The 25,076-nt window shown below is 49.8% G+C and overlaps 2 protein-coding genes and 1 long non-coding RNA gene across 3 annotated transcripts in view; 1 reads left to right on the top strand and 2 right to left on the bottom strand.

Moving 5' to 3' along the window:
- Positions 1–226: 226 nt before the first annotated feature.
- Positions 227–11,077, top strand: ACTMAP (actin maturation protease). The gene is made up of 6 exons (XM_081019196.1): positions 227–606; positions 2,853–2,921; positions 5,297–5,421; positions 5,613–5,742; positions 7,989–8,059; positions 9,941–11,077. Exons 1-6 carry the CDS (start codon positions 431–433, stop codon positions 10,282–10,284), a joined length of 915 nt encoding a protein of 304 aa, XP_080875322.1. The 5' UTR covers positions 227–430; the 3' UTR covers positions 10,285–11,077.
- Positions 11,078–12,400: 1,323 nt separating this feature from the next.
- Positions 12,401–25,076, bottom strand: part of LOC308484635 — a 34,635-nt gene continuing 21,959 nt past the window's right edge. Inside the window, exon 2 of the long non-coding RNA XR_013990063.1 lies at positions 12,401–13,801. This is a non-coding gene — a long non-coding RNA (uncharacterized lncRNA). The remainder of the gene's footprint in view (positions 13,802–25,076) is intronic.
- The window catches only part of ITPKC (inositol-trisphosphate 3-kinase C), a gene marked incomplete at its 5' end in the record, with an annotated part of 28,610 nt that continues 17,704 nt past the window's right edge, over positions 14,171–25,076 (bottom strand). Inside the window, 6 exons of the mRNA XM_081019223.1 lie at positions 14,171–15,364; positions 17,340–17,411; positions 18,144–18,245; positions 19,804–20,008; positions 20,133–20,346; positions 21,600–21,699. Of these exons, the coding sequence (XP_080875349.1) occupies positions 15,161–15,364; positions 17,340–17,411; positions 18,144–18,245; positions 19,804–20,008; positions 20,133–20,346; positions 21,600–21,699 (897 nt within the window). The 3' untranslated portion in view covers positions 14,171–15,160. The remainder of the gene's footprint in view (positions 15,365–17,339; positions 17,412–18,143; positions 18,246–19,803; positions 20,009–20,132; positions 20,347–21,599; positions 21,700–25,076) is intronic.

Here is a 25,076-nt window from a genome sequence, read left to right on the forward strand (position 1 = left end):
CGTCTTCTCCCTCTTCCCCGCCCCCTAACGACGCGGCGGTCTCGCTTCTGCCCCCGCCCCTTTCCAAACAGAAAGTTCTGATTGGGCGCTCCTTCCGCGTCCGCCGATAGGGCCAGACGGCCTGCCAGTCACCCCGGTCCCGGAGTCCTTGTTCGCTGATTTGTTGAAGGAAAAAGCGGGCATTTGCGGGGCGGAGAGGCGGCTGCGGCTGCGTTGTCGCCTGTTGATGACGTAATAGCACGGCAAGCCGGGCGAGGGAAGTGTCGGCGGTGAGAATAGGCGTCACGGAAAGCGACCCTCGCATTGCCCCATGCCAGACCGGCGTGACCTTTGACCTGCGTTGACCTGTGACCCCTCTTTCCTTGGGGGAAGTGTCACCCATGGACCCTCCCGATGCAAAAGGCCTTCCAGGCCCCTGCTAAGCGGAAGCATGTCCAGAGCACCCCAGGGGGCTGCAGCAGCACCCTTGCCCCCTCCCCCACCCCCGCCTCCCCCTCCGCCTCCCCCCAGGCTATGTGGGGCTCAGCTCCTCAAGGCCGCACTGGAGCAAGTGGACCCTGGGGACCAGGACGGTGTTCGGGAGCTCCTGAGGCGCCGGAGGGCCAGGTGGGGAGCGCCTGTGGGGGGCCGTGGGGGGGTCCCTGCCCCTCAGTGGGGGTCAGGAGGGGAGCTAGAGTGCTGCTCTCTCTCCTTGTCTCAGAGGAAGGAGAGGGGCAGCTGCCACACAGGAGTGGGGTACAGTGGACACTCGGGTTTCCAACGTGGTCTGTGCGGAAGGCACATTCGCAACCCGCATCTGCGCACGCGCGGGTTGCGATTCGGTTGAAGGAGGAGGAGGAGGGAGGAATAGTCTGTGGGTTGGTCGAGTTGTGTTGTGAGAGGAATTGTTAGGTGGAGTCAGATAGAGAGATAGTTGGGATAATCAGTTTGAAGTTGTTAGGAAAGAATAGGACAGTTAAGGAACTAAGATTAAGAAACTGCCAAGAAAAATTAACTGTAACCATAAGCTTGTTCATGCCTATAAAAATAAACTTGATTATTTGTTAATGTTAACAACTGACTGGACTCCGTGTGTACCCGTGAGAAACGGGTTGGTGGCAGCGAAGAAAGCAATTACAGTGGTGGCACAGGGTCAATACACCGTCAAACGTCCGGGGGCCCTGCGTGATCGCCACAAAAGTTGCGTTGCGCTTCTGTGCATGCACAAAGCGCGATTTAGCGCTGCTGCACATGCACAACCGCTGAAACCTGGAAGTAACCTGTTCCGGTACTTCCGGGTTTCGGCGGTCCGCAACCCGAAAAAACGCAACCTGAAGTGTCTGTAACCCGAGGTATGACTATTATCACCATCATCAGAGTCTTGCTGCCCATGCCATAGTCCTTGTAAAAATGTCTTGGATGGCAGTGGTTTCACTTGAGATAAGAGGAGGCGACGGCTGTCTGCGGATGGCTCCTTGGAGGCAGCAATGCTTCCAAAACTACAGGAGGGGAGAGTTGTGCTGGTGCTCATGCCCCGCTTGGGGGCTTCCCCAAAGAGTCACCTGGTTGGCCACTGTCAGAACAGGATGCTGGCCTGATCCAGCAAACAGGCTCTTCTTATGTCCATAGAGAGCCAGTGTGGTGTAGTGGTTAAGAGCGGTAGTCACGTAATCTGGGGAACCGGGTTCGCGTCTCCACTCCTCCACCTGCAGCTGCTGGGTGACCTTGGGCCAGTCACACTTCTTTGAAGTCTCTCAGCCGCGCTCACCTCACAGAGTGTTTGTTGTGGGGGAGGAAGGGAAAGGAGAATGTTAGCCGCTTTGAGACTCCTTAAAGGGAGTGAAAGGCGGGATATCAAATCCAAACTCTTCTTCTTCTTCTTCTTCATATGCAGGCACTCCCAAACTCAGCCCTCCAGATGTTTTGGGAGAACAACTCCCATCATCCCTAGCTAACGGGACCAGTGGTCATGGATGATGGGAAATGTAGTTCCAAAACATCTGGAGGGCCGAGTTTGGGAGTGCCTGTTCATATGGAACCTCCAGGTCCAGAGGCAGTCTGTCTACATTCCTTGGTTTCATTTAAAATACGGAAATGCAAACTGTACCATATGCTTTCTTAAAAGTATAGGATTATGTGATTTCTAGAATCATGGAATTGTAGAATTTCGTAGAATCTAGTAAAGCTTCTTCATACTGAATCCACTTGGCCTAGATTGCCAGTAGACTTAATAACCCTGGCACTATTGGTTGAGATGCTGTGATGTCTACAATGTCTACAAGCTTCATTGCTCAGAGGGGCAGTTGGGGCTGTGTTGTGTTCATGGCATCCTCTTCCATTTCCTGTGTTTTTTGGCTTAAAAAACGGCAGATTGGCTTCGCAACCATCAGCCTGAACCTGCGGCATCTATATTTGGTGTGAGCAGCTTGGACAAAAGAGAAGCTCTGTGTCACTGCAAATACTGCTGAAAACATTCAGGGCAGGGTGCACCTTGCGCCATTTCCCCAGTCAATTTTTCTTAATGCTTGATTAGGGGCTTGCATCTGTGATGGTTTCATTTGCAACGTGCCACTGAAATGTTCTACTTCCAAAAAGTTCTCTCCGCTTGGAAAGAGGATGCTTGCCTTTTAATGTGGTCCATTTTGTCTCATTAGGGCTCCAATTTCGCATTGCTGCCATTTCCATTTCCTGTAAGCCACGGAGCACCCCCCACCCCCAAGAGGCAGCTTCCCTAGATTCCTCCTATTAAGTGTTTGGGGAGGAGAGCCTTGTTAATTATGCAGGGGGCGAAAGTGCTGCTAATGTTGGGCTGGCCCCCTAAGTGGCTCTTAAGGGACTCTTTCTATTTCTCTCTCTCTCTCTCTCTCTTCCAGCTTCAGCATGCATTTGAAGTGGCTCCTTTTCAACCACCCCGTGTCTTCCTTAATCCAAGAAGGCCCCCAGTGAGTATGGGATTTAGTCTTTACTGCAAAAGGAAACTGTGAAGTAGCAACCTGCTGAGGAGGTGGGAGTTTGAACTATGCTGCGCAACCACTCCATACGATTTCATGCACTCCAGAATTGTGTTAATAGTTTACCCCTCCTCCAAGGAGCACAAAACAGTGTTTTATCCCCATAATAGCCCTGTGAATTAGAGGGCTCTGTAGCTTCTCAGGCTGGAGAAGGGGCTTGAACCAGGGTCCCAGCCCTCTGCTTTTAGATGGGATGTTTCAGGGTTGTGTAGATTTCATCGCTGCACTGAAAGTACAGTTTTCTTTGTGTGACAGCAAGCGTCCAGGTCCCCGGGGGCAAAGGTCCTGCTGGTGGGTGATCTAAATGCAAGGCTAGGGCCAGATGACCCTAGCAACCAAATACAGGTACAAAACTGGGTTTCCAGAAGCCCAGTCTAGCCCAGAAGCCCGCCAGACCCCAAGGCTATCTAAGGACCAGTATTCAAACTACGCCGGTGCCTGTCTTTTCAAATTTTCGAGGCAGCTAAGTTTACACATTCTGAGTGGCCGCACAAGAGGCGATATCCCTGGGGAATATACATTCCTGACAGGGTCAAAAACTAGTACAAGCGTCCAAGTCCTTGCCTGGTCCAGCCAGGGGGCAGTGCTAACTGAGCCAGTTCTTAGAATTGTAGAATTAGAGAGTTGTAAGGGACCCTGTGGGTTAAACCACAGAAGCTAGGACTTGCTGATCAGAAGGTCGGCGGTTCGAATCCATGCGACGGGGTGAGCTCCCGTTGCTCGGTCCCTGCTCCTGCCAACCTAGCAGTTTGAAAGCAAGTCAAAGTGCAAGTAGATAAATAGGTACCGCTCCGGCGGGAAGGTAAATGGTGTTTCTGTGCGCTGCTCTGGTTCACCAGAAGCGGCTTAGTCACCCGGAAGCTGTACGCCGGCTACCTCGGCCAATAAAGCGAGATGAGCGCCGCAACCCCAGAGTCAGCCACGACTGGACCTAATGATCAGGGGTCCCTTTACCTTTACAGGACCCTGAGGGTCACAGATACCAAGAGGATGGGGTGTTCTGGCACTGCTTTGCTCCTTCCCCTTCTCACCTTCATGGGCAGGGCTAGGAAAACAAGAAGCAAGTGCAATAAACTTTTCAGTTTAGGAAAATGTCCAGCAGGAGGCAACACGAGAGAAGTTTATGAAATGCAGGCATGCAGAAAGTGGATAGAGAAATGGTTTTTCTCCCTCTCTCATCACACTGGAATTTGTGGGCATCAGTTGAAGTTGAGCGTTGGAAGATTCAGGTCAGGTAAAAGAAAGTATTTCTTCATGCAACACACAGTTAAACTTTGGAACTGCCTCCCACAGGAGACAGTGAGGGCCCCCAACTTGGATGGCTTTAAAAGAGAATTGGATAAATTCGTGGCTATCGATGGCTCCTAGCCAGGTTGGCTCTGCTCTGCCCTCCACTGTCGGAGGCAGCAGTTCTTCTGAATACTAGTTGCTGGAAATTGCAGGAGGAGAAGGGGCTGCTCTTGTGCTGAGCTCCTGCTTGTGGCCTTCCCACAAGGGGCATGTGGCTGACCAATGTGAGAAGAGGTTGCTGGACCAGATGGAGCCCCCTTGGCCTGATCCAGCAGCCTCTTCATATGTTCTTAAGTACAATGGTGTCGGGCCTACAGGTAAATTTTGCAACGTCAGAAGCTATGTGCTTCAACACCCCTCCTCACACCCAAAAAGAATTCACTAATGTCAGCAAGATAAAACTTTGCCACACCAAGTTCAGATACCTAGGGGTACAAATAACCAGAAGCCTCAATAAGTTATACCTCCACAACTACAAGCCCCAGTGGCGACAGATAAACAAAGATCTAAAAAGATGGGACAACATGAATTTCACCCTCTCAGGCAAAATAGTCATGATCAAAATGATCACCCTCCCAAAACTAACCTACCTATTCCAAACCCTCCCAGTCTGGATTCCCCAAACCCAAATCCGCAGATGGCAGAGAAAACTTCACTCCTTTATCTTCTTATACAAAAAAACCCAAGAATAAGCCCCAAATACCTGCACCTCCCCACCGCAGAAGGAGGATGGGGAATCCCCAACATAGAAGCATATTACAATGCCAACCAAATACACCATATAATCCCATATGTACTAGAAGATGAGACAAAACAATGGATATGTTCTTAAGTAGTAGTTTCAGCATGTATACATTTCTCAGATTGCAATTTCATTGTTCTGCATGGGACAATGACAATAAAGATATCGTATATCGTATATCAAAAGGCTTTTTTTTTTAAAAAAAGTAGGGCTCAGATTTTAGTACAGTGGTCCAACCTCTCTGCTTTTCTTCCTTCTCCTCCTCCTCCTCCAGGTGTGGCCTGGTGGCCTTGTGGATGGCTGGGGCGCTGCTCTCTCTCCCCAAGGCTGTTTCCCTGGAGACAATTGTTCAGGTGGCTTTGGAGAGAGGCTACACAGCCCAGGGGGAAATGTTCTCAGGTGGGTCTCCAAGAAGGGGAATGGCAGACACCGCTGCCCAAATTTTGGCTTGTGATCCATGTCACCTCCCTGCATGAGCCTGGCAGAGAGTGAGTGGCAGGGTGGTGGTGGGGGCCTGCCTAGATGCTGCTCTGGGAGCACCCCAGCCCCCCCCCAACTCCTCCTTTGCCCTTTTGGTCTGCTTGCTCCAGCTGCCAACATGTCCAAGCTAGCTGAGGAGGTGTTCCCCTGCCAGGCGGAGCTGCTCTCTGGAGGCCTGGGGGGAGAAAACTACCAAAGGATCCTTCGTCACCTTAGCCAAGGCTTCCCTGTGTTGATACCGTATCCTTCCTGGTGGGAAAGGGGAGGGATATGGGGAGCTGGGGTGGGTGCTTCTCATGTTTGCTTACTTCCTAGAATGGTAGGGTTGGAAGGGACCACACAGGGTCATCTAGTCCAACCCTCTGCAATGCAGTACAGTCATCCCTGACATTTGCCTATCTGATCTCTGCTTAATAACCTCTGATGAAGAAAAGTCCTCCATCTTCAAGGGAGACCGTTCCACAGTCAAATAATAATAATAATAATAATTTATTATTTGTACCCAACCCATCTGGCTGGGTTTCCCCAGCCACTCTGGGCGGCTTCCACAAAGACCAAAAATACACTTAAGATGTCACACATTAAAAACTTCCCTGAAGTTCAGATGTCTTCTGAATGTCAGGTAGTTGTTTATCTCTTTGACATTTGATGGGAGGGTTTTCCACAGGGCAGGCGCCACCACTGAGAAGGCCCTCTGCCTGGTTCCCTGTAGCTTTGCTTCTCGCAATGAGGGAACCGCCAGAAGGCCCTCGGAGTTGGACCTCAGTGTCCTGGCAGAAGGATGGGGGTAGAGATGCTCCTTCAGGTATACAGGACCGAGGCCGTTTAGGGCTTTAAAGGTCAGCACCAACACTTTGAATTGTGCTTGGAAACGTACTGGGAGCCAATGTAGGTCTTTCAAGACCGGTATTATGTGGTCTCGGCGGCCGCTCCCAGTCCCCAGTCTAGCTGCCACATTCTGGATTAGTTGTAATTTCCAGGTCACCTTCAAAGGTAGCCCCACGTAGAGCGCATTGCAGTAGTCCAAGTGGGAGATAACTAGCGCATGCACCACTCTAGCGAGACAGTTTGCGGGCAGGGAGGGTCTCATCCTGCATACCAGATGGAGCTGGTAGACAGCTGCCCTGGACACAGAATTGACCTGCGCCTCCATGGACAGCTGTGAGTCCAAAATGCCTCCCAGGCTGCGCACCTGGTCCTTCAGGGGCACAGTTACCCCATTCAGGACCAGGGAGTCCCCCACACCAGCCCGCCCCCTGTCCCTCAAAAACAGTCCTTGTGTCTTGTCAGGATTCAACCTCAATCCATTAGCCGCCATCCATCCAAACAGCTCTTAGTGTCAGGAAGCACTTCCTGATGTTTAGTTGGAATCTCCTTTCTTGTAACTTGAAGCTATTGGTTCAAGTCTTAACTCCAGAGCTGGAGAAAACGAGCTTGCTCCCTCCTGAATGTGACAGCCCTTGAGATATCTGAAGACGGCTGTCATATCTCCTCTCAATCTCCTCTTCTCTAGGCTAAACGTACCCAGCTCCTTCAAGTGCCCCTCATAATGCTTGGCTTCCAGATCCTTAAATCATCTCAGTCACCCTAATCTCCCCACTTTCCAGCTTGTCAATCACCTCCTTAAACTGGTGTCCAGAACTGGACACAGGACTCCAGGTGGGATCTGGACAAGGCAGAAGAGAGCAGGACTATGCCTTCCCTTGATTTGATCTGGACCATGGGTAGGTAAACTAAGGCCCGTGGGCCGGATCCGGCCCCATCACCTTCTAAATCCGGCCCACGGACGGTCCGGGAATCAGCATGTTTTTACATGAGTAGAATGTGTCCTTTTCTTTAAAAGAAGAAGAGTTAGTATTTGCTATCCCACTTTATCACTACCCGAAGGAGTCTCAAAGCGACTAACATTCTCCTTTCCCTTCCTCCCCCACAACAAACACTCTGTGAGGTGAGTGGAGCTGAGAGACTTCAGAGAAGTGTGACTGGCCCAAGGTCACCCAGCAGCTGCATGTGGAGGAGCGGAGACGCGAATCTGGTTCCCCAGATTACAAGACTACCGCTCTTAACCACTACACCACACTGGGTCTCTGGGTTATTTGTGGGGCCTGCCTGGTGTTTTTACATGAGTAGAATGTGTCCTTTTATTTAAAATGCATCTCTGGGTTATTTGTGGGGCATAGGAATTCGTTCATTCCCCCCCCCAAAAAAAATAGTCCAGCCCCCCACAAGGTCTGAGGGACAGTAGACCAGCCCCCTGCTGAAAAAGTTTGCTGACCCCTGATCTGGACACTAGAGTGTAGTAGCAAGAAAACAAGCTCAAATGAGCTGGTCCAAGGCTGGGTCTGCCTTGCCCCAGGGTCTGCCCTCCTGCCAGGCCCTCTTCCAGGCTTCTCTGGTGAGACAGGTGCCCCAAGCAGCCGTCCTTGCCCTCTGCTCTGCCCATGTGAGCAAGACTCTCTTCACCCAGACCTTAACACCCAGCACAGCTACGACGAAGACTCCAACCACGAGCCCTGCCTCCGGAGCGGCTACAAGGCTCACTGGGCCATTGCCTCAGGTACGTTCCCCAGTTCACTGCAACTCTTCTCGCAGGGAGCCGGCCGGTGCCTGGCTGCTCCCTCTCCTCCGAGGCTCCAGAGGAGAGAAACGGCTCTGCTGGCAAGGCAGGGCACCCCCCAGGAGGGGGCAGCAGTGCCCAGGCTGGTCCTATGTGCCTTGGGCCTCCCTCTTCCCAGGCCGCTGCTTGCACTCAGTTGCTCAAAGCTCAATTCCGGGGCACAGGACTCCCCAATCTGCACCAACAGCTTTCTCCTCAAACTATCCCCTGCTTGGGACCCTTATTCTGCCCTAGCTTTGAAGCAAATGCTTAAAGCACAGCCCTCTTTTTTTTGCACTTATAATTTTCAACATTTTTATCGTATAAAGTCAAGACACAAATACATCTTTTCTCTTTTCGTTGTTGACTTCCCACCCCTTTTTCCATGGAGTTGTTGTTTCTCCCCTTCTGCTGTGCACTGTTGTCTGTCTGTCAAACCATAACCGCAATATTATTACCTAATTACTTCTGCGCTCATAGCTCAAAACCAGCTTTTTTCTCTTTTGCACTCCTTACATTTACATTTTTTTCATTGGGGGGTGTCACTTTCTGATGCAACCACAGCCTGGCATTCTGTAGCATAAAAGGTAAAGGGACCCCTGACCATTAGGTCCAGTCGTGGCCGACTCTGGGGTTGCGGCGCTCATCTCGCTTTACTGGCCGAGGGAGCCGGTGTACAGCTTCTGGGTCATGTGGCCAGCATGACTAAGCCGCTTCTGGCGAACCAGAGCAGCACACAAAAGCACTGTTTACCTTCCCACCAGAGCGGTACCTATTTATCTACTTGCACTTTTGACATGCTTTCGAACTGCTAGATTGGCAGGAACAGGAACCGAGCAACAGGAGCCCACACCGTCATGGGGATTCGAACCGCCGACCTTCTGATCGGCAAATCCTAGGCTCTATGGTTTAACCCACAGCACCACCCACATCCCTTATTCTGTAGCATAAATAGATGCAAAATCCACCATGGTCAAGCCAGAGCGGTGCTTGAAGTGCCAGACTAGGACTCTGGGAGAGACCAGGGTTCAAATCCCGCCCACGAAGTTCCCTGGGTGTGACTTTGAGGGCCTGTCACAACCTCTCAGCCTGGTCTACCCCACAAGGTTATTGTTGGGGATTAATGGAGCAGAGAGAACGACGCACACCATTTTGGGCTCTTCTGTCGTACTTTTTGGTTGTTGTTTTTTGAAACTTATTTGGTTTTTCAGATTAAAGCTTTACAGTCAATTATCCAACATACAACATAAAAACAAGATTCCAAAGAATCTCCTGGACTTCCCTCTGTGGGTCCTATCGTTAATCATTTCCTCCTGCATCTTTTATGATAAACCAGATCTTTTACATCTCCATTATGTCCAAAATTCAACATTAAACTACAAGTGTTAATCCAATCCTACTAACGATTTTAGCTGTTTACAATGGTTTTTAAGATAAATTATAAATCTCCTTACTGAAATTTTGGTCTTCCTGATTTCTGATTCTTCCGGTCATATTTGCCATTTTGGCATAATCCATCAACTTAATCTTAATTTTTTCTTTAATTCTTAAACTTAATAAATATTATTTTAAAAAAACAAAAACTTAATCTGCCATTCTTTTCTGGTACGGACTTCTTTCCATCTCTGGGCCAATAGCATCCAAGCAGCTGTGGTCACAATTCTTTTCTGCTCCCTTGGGATTTCGGCACCACTTGGCCATACTTTGAGTGCAAAACAGACCCAAGTGCCAGCTCAATGGGTTCCCTGCGAGCCAAGTGCTGCCAGTTCAGGACCAGGGCTGTCCAACAATCGCACCAAGGTCACCTTCATAGACTTCTCTCTTTTCCCTCCTTCTACCCAGGAGCTCTGTTGGGTCTGGAGGACAGCGTCAAGCTGGCCGCCTGCCAGGAGGATGAAGAGATCCGGGGCCTCTTCCATGCCAGCCCAGCCGTGGCCTCGACCCTCTCGCTGGACTCTCCCGCAGCAGAGACGTATTTGCTGTCCAAGCAGGGCAAGAGCGGCCGCTACCAGCTCTGGCACTACTCCCAGGTGGAGGCCAGCAATGGGCAGCTGACCGACTTCAGCCCAAAGCGGGCAGCCGACGGAAAGGTCTACATCGTGCCAGCCGGGGGAGTGCGCGAGGGACTTTGCGGGAAGGCGGTGCTTCTGCGGCCGGCTGGGCCAGAGGGCTACCAGCCACGCTGAGCTGGCCAAAAGGAGGAACTGCTTTCCAAAGCTCCAACCAGAACCAAACGGACCAGGAGCCAGAAGAAATTGTGGATGCAGACGGGACCTTTAGTAACTGCCATTGGGCACGATAGCTGTGGAGCCTCTTTGTGCAGGCGCAGTATACCCTCCAAGTCCCAACTGCAGGGGTCAGACACGGGGAGGGCTCATGCCTTTGTGCCTTAGGAGCGTCGCAGGAGCACCTGGCCTGCCTGGAAAGAGGATGCTGGGACAAATTCCTTCATTGCAGAGGGTTGGACTAGATGACCCGTGGGACCCTTTCCAACTCTGAAATTCTGTGAAATGGACTTGTCTCATGTGAGATACCCCATCCACCAATGGGTAGCTCTCCTGTACCAGCTGAGCTGCCTGGAAAAGAAACAGGAACAGGCCGTGTTTTTATTGCATTCAAACCCCAGCTTTTTTGGCACGCGGGTGGCGCTGTGGGTTAAACCACAGAGCCTAGGGCTCAGAAGGTCGGCGATTCGAATCCCCGCAATGTGGTGAACTCCCGTTGCTCGGTCCCTGCTCCTGCCAACCTAGCAGTTCAAAAGCACGTCAAAGTGCAAGTAAATAAATAGGTACCACTCCGGCAGGAAGGTAAACGGCCTTTCCGTGCGCTGCTCTGGTTCGCCAGAAGCGGCTTAGTCATGCTAGCCACATGACCCGGAAGCTGTACGCCGGCTCCCTCGGCCAATAAAGCAAGATGAGCGCCGCAACCCCAGAGTCGTCCGCGACTGGACCCTTCAGGGTCAGGGGTCCCTTTACCTTTACCCCAGCTTTTTATTCAAGGTGGCCTTCATCGTTTGCTTCCTTCCCATTTTATCCTCACATCCACCCTTCATGGCCGAGGGGTTTTTTGTGAACACTGGCCTCCCAGGTCTGGGCTGATACTCAAGCCACTATGCCCCACTGCCTGGACTCCTACCCAGCTGCAAGTGCGGAGTTTATTTCTTCTTCCTGCCACAGCACATGAACACCCCAGCAACTCACTCCATTACCTAAAGCTGGCAAGCCCCTTGGCTTCTGGAGGAGGAGTTAAAAACTAGGAGGCCACCTCCTCATTCCCTGCCTGTGGGCCAGGCTGACCAGGTTGCTGTTGCGAGAGCCCACAAAAGAGGCAGCCTGTTGCACCTCTGCATGGGTCCCGGGGGCCGCCTGCCCTCCTCGTAGCTGCTGCACACAGAACAATGAGTTGGTCAGCTTGCATACGCCCCAAGGTGTCACATCTCAGGTTCAAGAGTGACCCAGCCCCTGGTTTTTTGGAATACCAAAAGGTCCGAGAAAGGCACTCCATCCAGCCAGCTCTTTTCTGCCCAGGAGGACTTGGCCTACTCTGCCACAGAACCAAGAACACCAAATCGCACTTCACGGGCCGATCCGTCCAAGTGGGCCCTCAGGGGAGGCCAGCTTGGCTGAGGCCTCTGGGGCCGGCAGGAAGAGCAAGAGGCCATCTCTTCACTGCTGCCTTCCCAGAATAGTGAGCTTTCAAGGACCAAAAAAAAAAAAAAAAAATGCCTGGAATTTCCTTTCCTTTTGGAGCCAAGCCAGTCCAATGCCAATAATAACTATGTATGCATTTTTTAAAAAAAGAACACAATAGAATAAGCTAATCGGGGAAACGGAGAGATAAATTTGCCCTCCGGGAGTGCCTTCTGCATTGAGCTGCGTTGCCAAAGCTGTGATTTTGAGGGAATGTGCGTCCAACAGAGAGAAGGGGAGGAAATGTCAGGTCCGGTTCTGCTCTGCCTCTGCTAGGGAGTGTGTGTCTGGCCTTGGCTGAGTCACCCCTCTCGGCCTCAGTTTCCCCACCTCTGCAAATGGTTCCCTGCTCCCCACGGCTGCATGCCTGTTCCGAGTACGGAAGATGGAGGTTGTTGGAAAGCACTTTCAAAAATTAAAAGAGAGAAAACGGCAACGGAGTGGTAGTTTTGTGCCTTGAGAGATCTCTGCGTGAAAGGATTTGCCTCAAGGTGCGGAGTGGTTCCTGTTTTTGTGGGTGAAGCCACTCCAAGGAGACTGCTGGCTTTGGGGCTGCTTCGGGGCATGGAAGGAGCAGCGTTCAGGGTCCATGGGGTCCTTTGATAATAATGAGAATAATAATTTTTATTTATACCCCGCCCTCCCCAGCCAAGGCCAGGCTCAGGGTGGCTAACAAGCAATAATAAAAACAAGTTGAATGAATACAACTTAAAAACAAAATTAAAATACATTAAAATATTGAAATATTAAAATGTAGCCTCATTGCAGGAGGAGAAAGGAAAAAGGCGGTCCCATAGGTGCGAGGGTCCTAGGCCGTAAAGGGCTTTAAAGGTCAAAACCAGCACCTTCAATCTGAGCCTGTACTCCACCGGCAGCCAGTGCAACTGGTAGAGCACTGGGTGAATATGCCCCCATGGCAGGGACCCCGTGAGGAGCCTCGCTGCAGCATTCTGCACTCTCTCCTGCTCCACACCCCTTCCTGGGGAGGGTCTCTGGTTGTGGCAACGGGAAATGGAGCAGTCTTTGTGTCCTGCTCCCAAAATAGCTCCCCTTTCCTTGTTGCACGCAGGCTAGGATTTCCAGGGTGACAGTCGTCTGCCGGTCCCTCCCTGCTGGGACCTTTGAACCCTGACAAATAGATCTCTGTCACGAAGGCTGTCTCGCTGTGCAGGATTTGGGAAAAGGCTTGTAGATCCTCGTGCAAATTGGGCTGGGGGTCTTGCCTGTCATGCCTCTCTGTCTCTGCTGGGCAGTCTTCCAGCCCTCTTCTCTGTGGGTCACAGCCTGTAAAGCCCCACTCTCATCTGTGCATGTGCAGATGAAAAACTAGGGGGCCAGGAGCCAAAGCAAATGGGGTTGGGCTGGATGACCTCTTTGGGTCCCTTCCAATTCTGTGGTTCTAAGAAGTGCATGGGGACAGGTGGGCTTCTTTCAGCATGGGATGGGGAGGGAGGAATCTGGTCCCCCCTGTTGCAGGAACCCCCCCCCACAATCATTCAGTTTGTACAAAGTTACTCACACATGACATACGCGATGCTTCTGTTATAAATTCATAGAAAATCAACCATACATCGGATCTGCACCGTTCCACTTTTATATTACTCCATGAAGGAAGGACTACAAAATGGGGAAGGTTTGATACAGGGCAGCCATAATTTCTCAAGTGTACCAACACTGCCCAGTTGGCATGCCAACCTTGATGGTCCTAGACAGAAGACCATCACACTCTCAAAGGACCTGATCAGACTTACTAGCTGCTTTGCTTCTCAATATTATCTGGTTGGCCTCTGTTATTTTCCCCTACCAATAGGGAACCTATGTAAGGACTCTATATGGGCTCTTGGATACCCCATAAGGGAAAAGGGCATATTTTTGTTTACAACACTGCATATGGGAGTGGATTCAGCACGGACTGGAACAAGGGACAATGATCAGCTCTTCCCTCTGGGGGCAGGGAACTGCAAACTCCCCTTTGTCACCTGGAAAGTACTCATGGGGAGGGGGAAAGGTGGAACTGGCCAGGTGACAAGACACTCAGGTTACCACCACAACTCCTTCCTCAACCCCTCCTCTTTGTGATGTAGTTATGATGTAGCATGGGGGATTAGTAGCTAATAAAAGTTGGGGTCTTCTTTTGTTCAGGGCTTCCATCTTGTTTCACCTGGTGGCAGGTGGGAGTCCTGTCACGACAGTCTTCAATAAAGACCAAGCCTCCTGGCTGCTGTTTTGCTCTGGTATTCCTGAGGGAGCCCTCAGATTTCTCCATTCACACCCCTAAACAATCAACACTTTGGTAAAGGCTAAGCCAGAATCTTCTGAAGATTCATTCATTCATTCTCTCTCATTATGCAACCTTGAAATAAAGCTAAGGCGCAACAGCACATCACTTGTAGTTCTTTATGTCCCTTAAAAAAAGAAAAACTTTTTTACATATAAAAATTTACAGAAACACATACATTCAAATACAGAGGAGCGGCTCGCTTCTCTGGCGGGACGAAGGAGAGCCACAGTCCCCTCCCTCCCAACCACCATAAAACCACACACACAAACACACCCAGGGAGATCCTACCCGCTGGTTTCTGCTTGTTAAAACTAACCCAAATTCAGCACCCAAAAAATAGGCAGCCTGACCCTGGCAAAGCAATTTGGGGGGCGGTGGAACTCCACCATTTATTTCTGCAGCAATTGGGGAAGCTTTCCCCCCCCACAAGCCCTTTGGTGCATCAGGTTGTAAAAGCAACAAACTGCTTGGCAAACTGTTTGCCTTGGGAAGAGTTAAGTTATCTGGGCGCCAGGAAAGTTAACGGTCAAAGCAGAGGGAAGACACAAGTTTCTCTTTACTCCCCAAACCCTGAAGAGAAACGCAAGTATTTCGCTTAACCGAAACCCCCAGGCTGTGGCTCAGGTGTGGGTGGGGCTTATTTGGGGGAGGAGCAGAGGCAAGCCCCGCCTCCAACCCCCCCCCCCCACGGCTTTCCAGTCTCTCCCAACATTTGGGAAATGGGCACGGCCAGCACTGTGGGTTCAAAGTCTTGACCCTAAACCGGGCACCCCAATAATCCTACGTCCCCAAACTCAGTCCCAACGCCCCTGGTGAGCAGTGTCTTGGCCCACGGAAGTCTTTACTGTCCACCACGTGCAGGACAGCAGTTGGGGGGGCGGTTTCCACCACGTCCATCACGCCAATAAATAAACTTAGCGGTGCAAAAACCAGCTGGCCCCTTCCGAAAGGCCCCTGGTGCTCTTCCAGTTCCGCCCCAGGCCCTGTATCCCCCTGGTTCCAGTAGCATATCTGGCTGAATAAATTAAACGGCAGAGTCCCGGGGGAGCCAAGGCGGCCCCCGTCTCGACGCTCCGGCTGCATCTTCTTGGCTCACTCCCCCAACATCCTCTCCAAGATGGCGATGAGGTTGTCTAGGCCCCAGAGGTATCCGTCCTCGTGGTTGCCTTCCTGCCAGGGCAGGCGGTGAGTCAAGGTCTGCTTCTCGGGCAGCGGCACCGTCTTGCCAAAGTCGATCATCCACACCCGTGCCAGACCTGTCTGGTCGTGGATGAAGAGAAGAGAGCTGCCCACCACCTGGGAGAGAGAAAGGAAGAGAAAAAAGAGAACATGAATGGCTGTGCTAAAAGCACCCTTGCTTCGGCAAGCCTAACATCATAGCTGTCAACTTACAGATTTGAAAATAAGGGACCAGCAGCCAAAATAAGGGATTTTCCGGGCACAGGTATGTTCAACTTCTGAGCCCCTCCGAGCCAAAGGCAGAAAGCCCAGCCAGGAGCCAAATGAAGCCTCAAGGAAAACCACCGTCACCTCTCTGCTGGGAAGCGCTGAGCAAAGGTGAGTCCCCAGGCAACATGGCCGATTTGATTGGCACAAGGCATGCAAGCTCCACCCCCCAGTCGTTCTTAGACTCCTTATTGGGTGAGCAACGCAGCCAAGCAACACAGTTGGAGCCTCCCTCCTCCCTGGCCACAGGGAGGGAGGGAGGGAGAGGAACTGCTTCCTTTGAAACCTGGGAAATTTAAGGGACATCATCAATAAGGGATAGCAGCGGAACATGGCGCTGGGATAAGGGACTGTCCCGCCAAATAAGGGACGGTTGACAGCTATGCCTACCAGTATTGTGACATACTGGTATATTGCAATGTTTTGCTGGCGAGATATTGCGATGATGAAAAGCAGATATTGGCCAACCCTTCTACACAGACGCTTAGAAATTCCTGGTGTGAATCTCACTGGAGAGCCAGTGTGGTGTAGTGGTTAAGAGCGGTAGTCTCGTAATCTGGGGAACCGGGTTCGTGTCTCCGCTCCTCCACATGCAGCTGCTGGGTGACCTTGGGCTAGTCACACTTCTCTGAAGTCTCTCAGCCCCACTCACCTCACAGAGTGTTTGTTGTGGGGGAGGAAGGGAAAGGAGAATGTTAGCTACTTTGAGACTCCTGAAGGGGAGTGAAAGGCGGGATATCAAATCTAAACTCTTCTTCTTCTTCTTCACATCTTTTTTTATTGTAACTGCGTTTTTTTAAAAAGAGTTGCAATTTTTTCTTGCTTTTAGTTTTTTGGAAACCACTTTGAAGGGTACAATCAAGCAGTGCATAGATTTCATGAAATAAGGGAATCAGTTTCCCACTAGGGGAGAATGGTTATGTAAGCTTTCAGTATATTTAGAATTAGCCAAATTTACAGATACAATAAGACGAAAACCAAAAAGTGAAGTGAAAAAGGAATGGGAGTGCCTAAATGAATACCTTAAAAGCCAAGGTTCGAGGATAGAAATCTGGCTGAGTTTGGAATAACCTTGTGAAGTGAAAGGATCAGAAAGAGGGATTTATATCTAGATGTTAGGATAGAGATGAACAGGAAAACAGGAAGATACAATGAGATGTAAAGGAGGTGCTGTGGGATTGTTGGAAGTCAATGTTTGTTTTCCTTTTTAGTGTTTATATTATTAATTTGTAAGATTTGGATTTGTTTTTTATATATGCTTGTTTTTGTGTTTTGTGTATTGTTATTTTTTGCTTTTTTGTTGTTGTTGTGTGGAAAATACCCCGCCCTCCCCAAAACTGGGCTCAGGGCGGCTAACACCAGATATAAAACATTTGATTGAAATACAACTTAAAAAACAAGATTAAGATACAACATTAAAATGCAGCCTCATTTCAGCACAAACTCAAAAATTTTTTGGGGATGAAAACGTCAAGTCTTCACCAAGGCTAACTATCCAGATCCTGAAAGTTAATTTTACTGCGTACTCTCCTAATGGATTGGGATCCATTTAAGCCTTTGCTTTTAGATTAAGGCTTGTTGGCATTGGATCAGATTGATGTGCCATCTTCCTTGTGCATCCTGCCGTTTCTTGAGCTTGCAAACCGCCTTTTACCTTAGAAAGGCACCATGCAAACGGAAAGCCAAAATGAGATGAAAAAGTACCCTGAGCGTGGCGAGGGAATGAATGAGAGGCAGGGCCCCCAAAGTCAAGGACCCAAGACCCTGCAGCAGCCCAGCAGATGCCCTCAGAAGTCCCCACCTCATTCCACGGAAAGAGACCCACCTCGTGCGTCTTGAAGAACTCGGACTGTTCGAGCGCCATCCTGACTTCCTGAAGCCGCTCCAGGTAGCTTGTCTGGGGAAAGAAGAAGGAGAGACCTGAGAGGATATACGATAAGCCCTTCCCAAATTCTACGGCCTTCCCAGAGCCACGACTGGGGCAGGTGCCAGGAAAACCCTGGAGGAGATGGGCTGCCTTTTCCCAAAAGTGCACAAAACAAATGAAATACTGAAAATCCCTGAAACGAGAAGTAATCGACTAGAAATATTACCTTGTGGAAATCAACTAAATAATAAAAAATCAAAAAGCGTAAGGGAAAAAATTAGAAAACCCTAAAATAAAACAAAGCCTTAACGGGATGCCGGCTACAAACCTCGTTTCACTATTCAGTTTCCTCAGAAGGAAACAGAAAAATCATAAACTTTAAATGAGCAAAATTCAAACAAGGGTAGAACCCCAAAAATTCTGACGTATTATAATCCAGGCAGAAGCAAAGCGCAGTAATAAAGGATTGAAGACTCAAAAGTACAGTTTCTAATACTGAATTTACAAAAAAGGTTTGAAAACCTAAATAGCAAGTTTTAAAGAAAGCCAGATTTGAAGAAGCACAATAATAAGGGGTTGAAGACTCATCTGTGAAAATTCTAGTGCTGCTTTTACAGAAAGGTTTAAAAACCTAAACCAAAAGTGGGCAGGGGGCCACGGAAATCTCAAAAGCGGCATGTCAAGGAAAAGCGTGGAAAGTGTCAAATGGGCCCCCCTCCCTGCAAAGGGCTTAGTGCCCCGGGGCAGAATCCGGACCCTCACCAGGACTCTCCTGTCTCCGTCCACAAAGTCCCAGAAGGCCTGCGTCACCTGCTCCGGTTGGCGAGTCTTCTTGAAACTGGTGTTGCAGGTGCCGTCCGCTTTCTTGAAAAGACAAAGAGACACACAATGTCAGACTATCAGGAAACGAGGCAGCCTTAAAAGCCAGCGCTGCGTCTCCAGGAACCAACGATGAGCAGAGCCAAAGGGACTAATAATAATAATAAATTTAATTTATTCCCGGCCCTCCCAAGCCTAGACCGGGCTCAGGGCAGCTAACACCCGATATAAAAACAAATTGATTGAAATACAACTTAAAAACAAGATTAAAATACAACATTAAAACATTAACTTAAGAGGCTCCACCTCTGTGCTTTCCCGGTGGCCGTGGAGAAATAATTTTTTAGAGGCTGTGAGGACAAAGCTGTGCCTGGTTTGTTTTGGGGCTGAATTTATTCAAATGCAAAGGTTGGTGCATTAGTACAAAGAATAGCCCTGGCAGCTTCAGAAACTGGACTTTCCCCCCGTCACAGTCATAAGAGCGTAAGAAGAGGCCGCTGGATCCTGTCCTCACAGTGGACAGATCCCCATAAGAACCTATGAATCGTGATAGACTGCTCCTGGAGCTGGAGGCTCTGTAAGACCATAAGAAGAGCCTGGCTGCTGGACTAGGCCAAAGGGGGCCCATCTAGTCTGGCCATCTCTTCTCACAGGGGCCAACTAGATGCCCCAGGCAGGCCCCCAGCACCAGAGCACCTCTCCCTAACTCAAGAATACTCGCAGCCAGAAGTGAAACAACACGAACAACAATGATAATAGATTGGCAAACACTCATGATCGAGTATTTTCAATTAGCAAAGCTGACTGGAAAAGTCACGGGAGCCCCGAATCAAAAAATATACAGAAAATGGCAATTATTCAAGGAGCATATTGTAAAAATGATATTCTAGCAGAATTGAACGATAAAAAGGTAAAGGTAAAGGGACCCCTGACCATTAGTTCCAGTCGTGGCCGGCTCTGGAGTTGCGGCGCTCATCTCGCTTTATTGGTTGAGGGAGCTGGTGTGCAGCTTCCAGGTCATGTGGCCAGCAGGACTAAGCCGCTTCTGGCGAACCGGAGCAGCGCACAGAAACGCCGTTTACCTTCCCGCCGGAGCGGTACTTATTTATCTACTTGCACTTTACCATGCTTTCGAACTGCTAGGTGGGCAGGAGCTGGGACCGAGCAACGGGAGCTCACCCCATCACGGGGATTCGAACCACCGTCCTTCTGATCAGCAAGTCCTAGGCTCTGTGGTTTAACCCACAGCGCCACCCACATCCCATAATTGAATGATACTTGTGTATAATAAACATCTTAGAGGAATATATAGAAAAAGGCATAAAATAAACTGTGCGATAAAACGAAGACAATATAAAAAGTACAATGAAAACGACTGGAAGTTTTTCTCAGAAGACTTTATGATGCTGTGTAAATGATTGGCTTTTTAACTGATTCTTTTTGTTATTGATAATTCTTTGTTTGTTTGTTTGTTTTTTTCTTTTTTTCCTTTTCTCTTTCATTCTCGTTTTTATTCCGTTGTAATGTATGATTGTACTTTAAATCAATAAAGACGATATATTTTTTTAAAAAAAGAGTGCCCCTCCCTGCTGCGGTCGCTCACCTTGATGCCTTCGATGCGAAAGCCAAGTGTGGTGGTGGAGCTGAGAGTCTCCCTCCACTGCATGTAGCGGGGCTTCAGGACGGCGCTCTGTGCATGCTCTTCCGCCGTGGGAGCCGCCGGGTCCACGGCCACCATCTTGTCATACATGTCTCTGCGCGGACAGGGCTGCTGCCTCGCCTTCTCCAGCTCCTCCTCAAGGTACGTCCTGCGCCGGGGGGAGAGAAGAGAAGCACAAGGTCAGACGCCCATCTTGACGCTGCTCCTCTGGCTCGGGGTCAGGCTGGATGACCTCCTGGTATCCCCTCCCCCAGGTGGCTTGAAGGGCTCACCTGACTCCCATCTTGCAGTCCATGATGGAGGGCGCGTCAAAGCCGGACAGCAGGTCCTCCATCTGGATGTAGGTCTCCCCATCGCGCTCCACCACCCCATAATAAGCCGGGACGTAGGGCTGCAGCGCGTCGCACACCAGGCGCTCCAGGCATTGCTGCTCGCTGGGGCAGTACTTCTTCAGGATGCGGCCAAAATCCCCGGCCCTGAAGTTGCCTGCGGGGGAGAAGAGACAAGGTATCAAGAAGAGTTGGTGAGGGGGCAGGAGATGCTGCCCTCGGGGCAAAGCGCGACCCCTGGCGCTTGCAGCGGCCGCCAGAAGAGCATTGGGAAAGGAAACGGCCTCGGTCCAGTATACCTGAAGGGGAGTCTCCACCCCCATCGTTCTGCCCAGACGCTGAGGTCCAGCTCTGAGGGCCTTCTGGCAGTTCCCTCATTGCGAGAAGCCAAGTTACAGGGAACCAGGCAGAGGGCCTTCTCGGTGGTGGCACCCGCCCTGTGAAACGCCCTCCCACCAGATGTCAAAGAGATAAACAACTACCAGACTTTTAGAAGACATCTGAAGGCAGCCCTGCTTAGGGAAGCTTTTAATGTTTAATAGGTTATTGTATTTTAGTGTTCTGTTGGAAGCCGCCCAGAGTGTCTGGGGAAACCCAGCCAGATGGGCGGGGTATAAATAATATGTTGTTGTTCTTGTTGTTGTATAAATAATATGTTGTTGTGGTGGTGGTGGTGGTGATTCTTATTATATTGAAAGCTGGTGTCCCAATGCAAATGTGCAGCTGCATCTGGGATCCCATGTCCGGTCCTGGTCACCTCCCCTCCCCCCACCCAGAAGGATATTGCAGAGTTCAGAAAAGGGCAACTGAAATGATGGTGGGGGTGCAGCAAGGAGAAAAATCGCAGCATTTTGGGCTTTTCTAGTTTGGAGGAAAGGCGGGCGAGCTGTGGAACCCACTGCCACAAGAGGCAGGGATGGCTGCGTTTTCCTGCATTGCTGGGGTCTGGAGTAGAGGACTACAGGGAAGCTTTTAATGTTTAATAGGTTATTGTATTTTAGTGTTTTGTTGGAAGCCGCCCAGAGCCCAGAGTGGCTGTGGAAACCCAGCCAGATGGGCAGGGTATAAATAATAATAATAATAATAATAATAATAATAATAATAATAATTATCATGCCCTCCAAGTCTGTATCCATCGCTTGCCTCCTGCCACAGGGAGTTCCGCAGGTTCACAAGGAAGGGCTTTCCTGAGCCTGCCAGCATTACCCATGATTTCTAGTGCTTAGGAACCTTTTGAGGGTTCCTAACTTGTCGGGGGGAGGAGTCTCCAGAGGGGATCCCCTGCCTTTCTTCCTCCGCCCCCCCCAGATTCCAAGTTCTGCCTGGAGACCCGGCCACAATTGTACACATGCTCCCCCCCCTGCAGGACCCCACCCCAACCAGCCTCCTCCCCTCCAACCCCAGAGTTACCTGCATGGCCGGCCAGCTGGACCCAGGGGTAGCGCTTGCGGAAAGAAACCACACAGGGCGACCATTGCACCATGTTCCTCAGCTTCTTCCAGGGCTTGTTCTGCAGACAAAAGGAAACACACCATGAGCCTTAGGAGAATTGGGGCCCTTTTGGGGCAATCAAAGGGGGGGGGAAGAACTGTGACCCTTTCCACTTGGTCAAGAGCAAGAATTTTGTATCTGAAACGTCAGGCAAAACACTACTCCATCACGCTCTGTTCTGCTTAAGCAGATGCCACGGCATAGTGGAGTGTGCAAAACTCAGGCGGGCTCTCACCCACTACAGAAACAGCTGCTCCGAGTCCCCAGTCCTTCACTGGAGGTGTTTAAGCAGAGGTTGGCTGGCCATCCGCCCGGGATTCTGTAGCTGCAATACATGCATTGCGGCGGGTTGGACTAGATGACCCCTGGGGTTCCCTTCTAACACTACAATTCTATAATTCTACACAAAGAGGAGAAAAATCTGCTGGATAGCGCAGATGTCCAGCTCATTTTGGACCTGGGGGTCTACCTTTTATTATTTCTTTATTTATACCTGAAGGAGCGTCTCCACCCACATCGTTCTACCAGGACACTGAGGTCCTCCTCTGAAGGCCTTCTGGCAGTTCGCTGGCTGTGAGAAGCTATGTTACAGGGAACCAGCCAGAGGGCCTTCTCGGTGGTGGCACCCGCCCTGTGGAACACCCTCCCACAAGATGTCAAAGAGAACAACAACAACTACCAGACTTTTAGAAGACATCTGAAGGCAGCCCTGTTTAGGGAAGCTTTTAATGTTTAACAGACCATTGTATTTTAATATTTTGTTGGAAGCCGCCCAGAGTGGCTAAGGAAACCCAGCCAGATGGGCGGGGTATAAATAAAATATTATTATTATTATTATTATTATTATTAGCCCCCCAGAGTTTATGTATGATGCCTCAGTTTAGTGGCAGGAAATAAATTCTGTCAAATCCACCTTAATCTTACAGGAAAGGAGGAATTTCACCCATTACACTCTTCTCCAAACAGTCAAACAGGCATCCAAATTACAGGTCTTTAGAAGCCCCCGGGAGGAGAGTAGTTTTTCATAGAATCATAGACCTGGAAGGGACCCCCAAAGGTGCTCTAGTCCAACCCCCTGCAATCTAGGGATCCCCACTAAAGCATCCAGGATAGGTGGACAACCAACCTCTGCTTAAAAACTTCCAAGGGAGTCCACAAGCTCCCAAGAGAGCTCATATTTTAAAAATACATATATAAGAAGAAGCGAAAAGAGAAAGACAGGGAACTTTGCATCTTGGGATCCATCTCCTCTTCCCCAAATCCACCCCACCCCGCTTTGAGGGAAGGCGGTGGGTCTGGCAGGTTGAGATGGACGCAGCTGGGGCAGCCAGATAAGCAGAGCCGCAAGCAGAATGCGGCCACACCTCCACCAAATAAACCGGCATTTATTTCTCCAGCGCAGTCTGTGTGCAATGTACAAAACAAAGTTGAGATGGAGGTCTCTGCCCTGAGGGGCCTACAATCATCAGAACTAAGACAGTGGTGGCCACGGCGGAAGCTGTCTGTGAAGAAAGGCCAGATCAGACCGCTATTAGCAAAAAATTGCAAATCTCAAGAAATACCAACGGTAGAAGAACGGCAGGTGAAGATGTTGGAGTTTCTGGAGCTGGCTGACCTGACTGGAAGAATCCGCGAGCAGAAAGAGGAGGAATACCAAGAAGACTGGATGAAATTTAAAGACTATTTAGCTAAATATTGTAATATAAGATAATTGAGAAGGTTCTTGAAAGTACTAAACAGGCCTAGGATAACAATAAGAATGTGGCACAGTAATATGGATTTTAGACAATAAGAAGAGAGTTGAATATAGTTAATTGAAGGAACTAATTATTTAGAAAGTTGTTTGGGAGAACTGTTACAGGGTGATATAACGAAATTCAGTTAGGGGGGATTTGAGGAAGTCACTTAATAATGGAATTGAAAATGAATATAAGAAGGAATATGTGTGTTTTTATTTTTTAGTATTGTGATGTGTTTTGTTTTGTGTGTTTTATATGTTATATTTGTTATAAATGTGGAAAATTAATAAAAAAAATTGGAAGAAAGGCCAGATCAGGCTGCTTCGGGGGCTGGATCCAGCCCACAGCCGGCCTACCCTGCCTGCGTTCTCCCATTTATTTTTGAAACCCGATTAGACCCCATATTTCCAAAAGCAGAACTGGAATTCACAGCACACACACACACACACACACACACACACACACAGAGAGAGAGAGAGAGAGAGAGAGCGCGCGAGAGAGAGAGCGAGAGAGCCTGCAGAGGAGTCATTGCTAAATTAGTTGGGGAAATTGTCCCAAGCTCAGTATTGATGTATGGAAGTGAGAGCTGAACCATTAAGAAGGCTGATCACTGAAGAATTGATGCTTTTGAATTATGGTGCTGGAGGAGACTCTTGAGAGTCCCATGGAGGGCAAGAAGATCAAACCGATCCATTCTGAAGGAAATCAGCCCTGAGTGCTCACTGGAAGGACAGATCCTGAAGCTGAGGCTCCAAGACTTTGGCCACCTCATGGGAAGAGAAGACTCCCTGGAAAAGACCCTGATGTTGGGAAAGACGGAGGGCACAAGGAGAAGGGGACGACAGAGGACGAGATGGTTGGACAGTGTTCTCGAAGCTACCAGCATGAGTTTGACCAAACTGCGGGAGGCAGTGGAAGACAGGAGGGCCTGTCGTGCTCTGGTCCAGGGGGTCACGAAGAGTCGGACACCACTAAACGACTAAACAACAACAACAGTATTGTCCATGCAGCCAGGCTGTGGCTCTCCAGCGGTCATAAAATCACAGGAATGTCGAGCTGGAAGGGATCCCAAGGATCATCTAGCCCAACCCCTTGCAGGGCAGGAATCTCGGCTGGTCTTCTTCCCCAGCCTGGCTAAGAGACGCTAGTAGAGATTGAACCCCCCCACCTTCAGTGGATCTTAAAGTGGGCAGTGGCAAACCCCACCCACCCCGGGGTGGAATGAGATTCCCTGGGGGTTCTCAGTTTTTTAAAAAATTAAATTTGCATACATCCAAAGATCACAGGGCGGTTCACGTCATAAAGAACAAAACGAGAACACAAAATACGTAACAACCCAAGTAATTGAGCCAAATAGTTTTTACTGGATTTTGAATACACGCGCAATGAATCGTCACCGTTTTGTTTTGGATTTTATGGCGTTCTTATCTTCCTAAGAAGCCCATGCAAATCGCTGTTCTGAACAATGCTTTCCATAGGGTCAGGAAGGGCTCACAGGGGGTGAGTTTATGGAACCAAGGGGGGGTACCCCCCCCCCGCAAAAAAAGGTCTGGGAACCACTGGCCTGATTGAAGCTGCAAAAAGCCGAAAGGGGCTGGTATAGGCATCCTGCAAAAAGCCTGGAGGCCACCACTGAAGGGGCCCTGCTTCTTTTGCA

This window comes from Podarcis pityusensis (assembly GCF_964106645.2).
Source record: "Podarcis pityusensis genome assembly, chromosome: 8".
Lineage (NCBI taxonomy): Eukaryota > Metazoa > Chordata > Lepidosauria > Squamata > Lacertidae > Podarcis > Podarcis pityusensis.

Bases quoted from the DNA above. Each gene is read 5' to 3' on its own strand.
- ACTMAP (XM_081019196.1), top strand. From the start codon at position 431: ATGTCCAGAGCACCCCAGGGGGCTGCAGCAGCACCCTTGCCCCCTCCC. The intron at 2,922-5,296 runs GTGAGTATGGGA...CTCCTCCTCCAG, and splicing joins TTAATCCAAGAAGGCCCCCA to GTGTGGCCTGGTGGCCTTGT. The intron at 5,422-5,612 runs GTGGGTCTCCAA...TGCTTGCTCCAG, and splicing joins CCAGGGGGAAATGTTCTCAG to CTGCCAACATGTCCAAGCTA.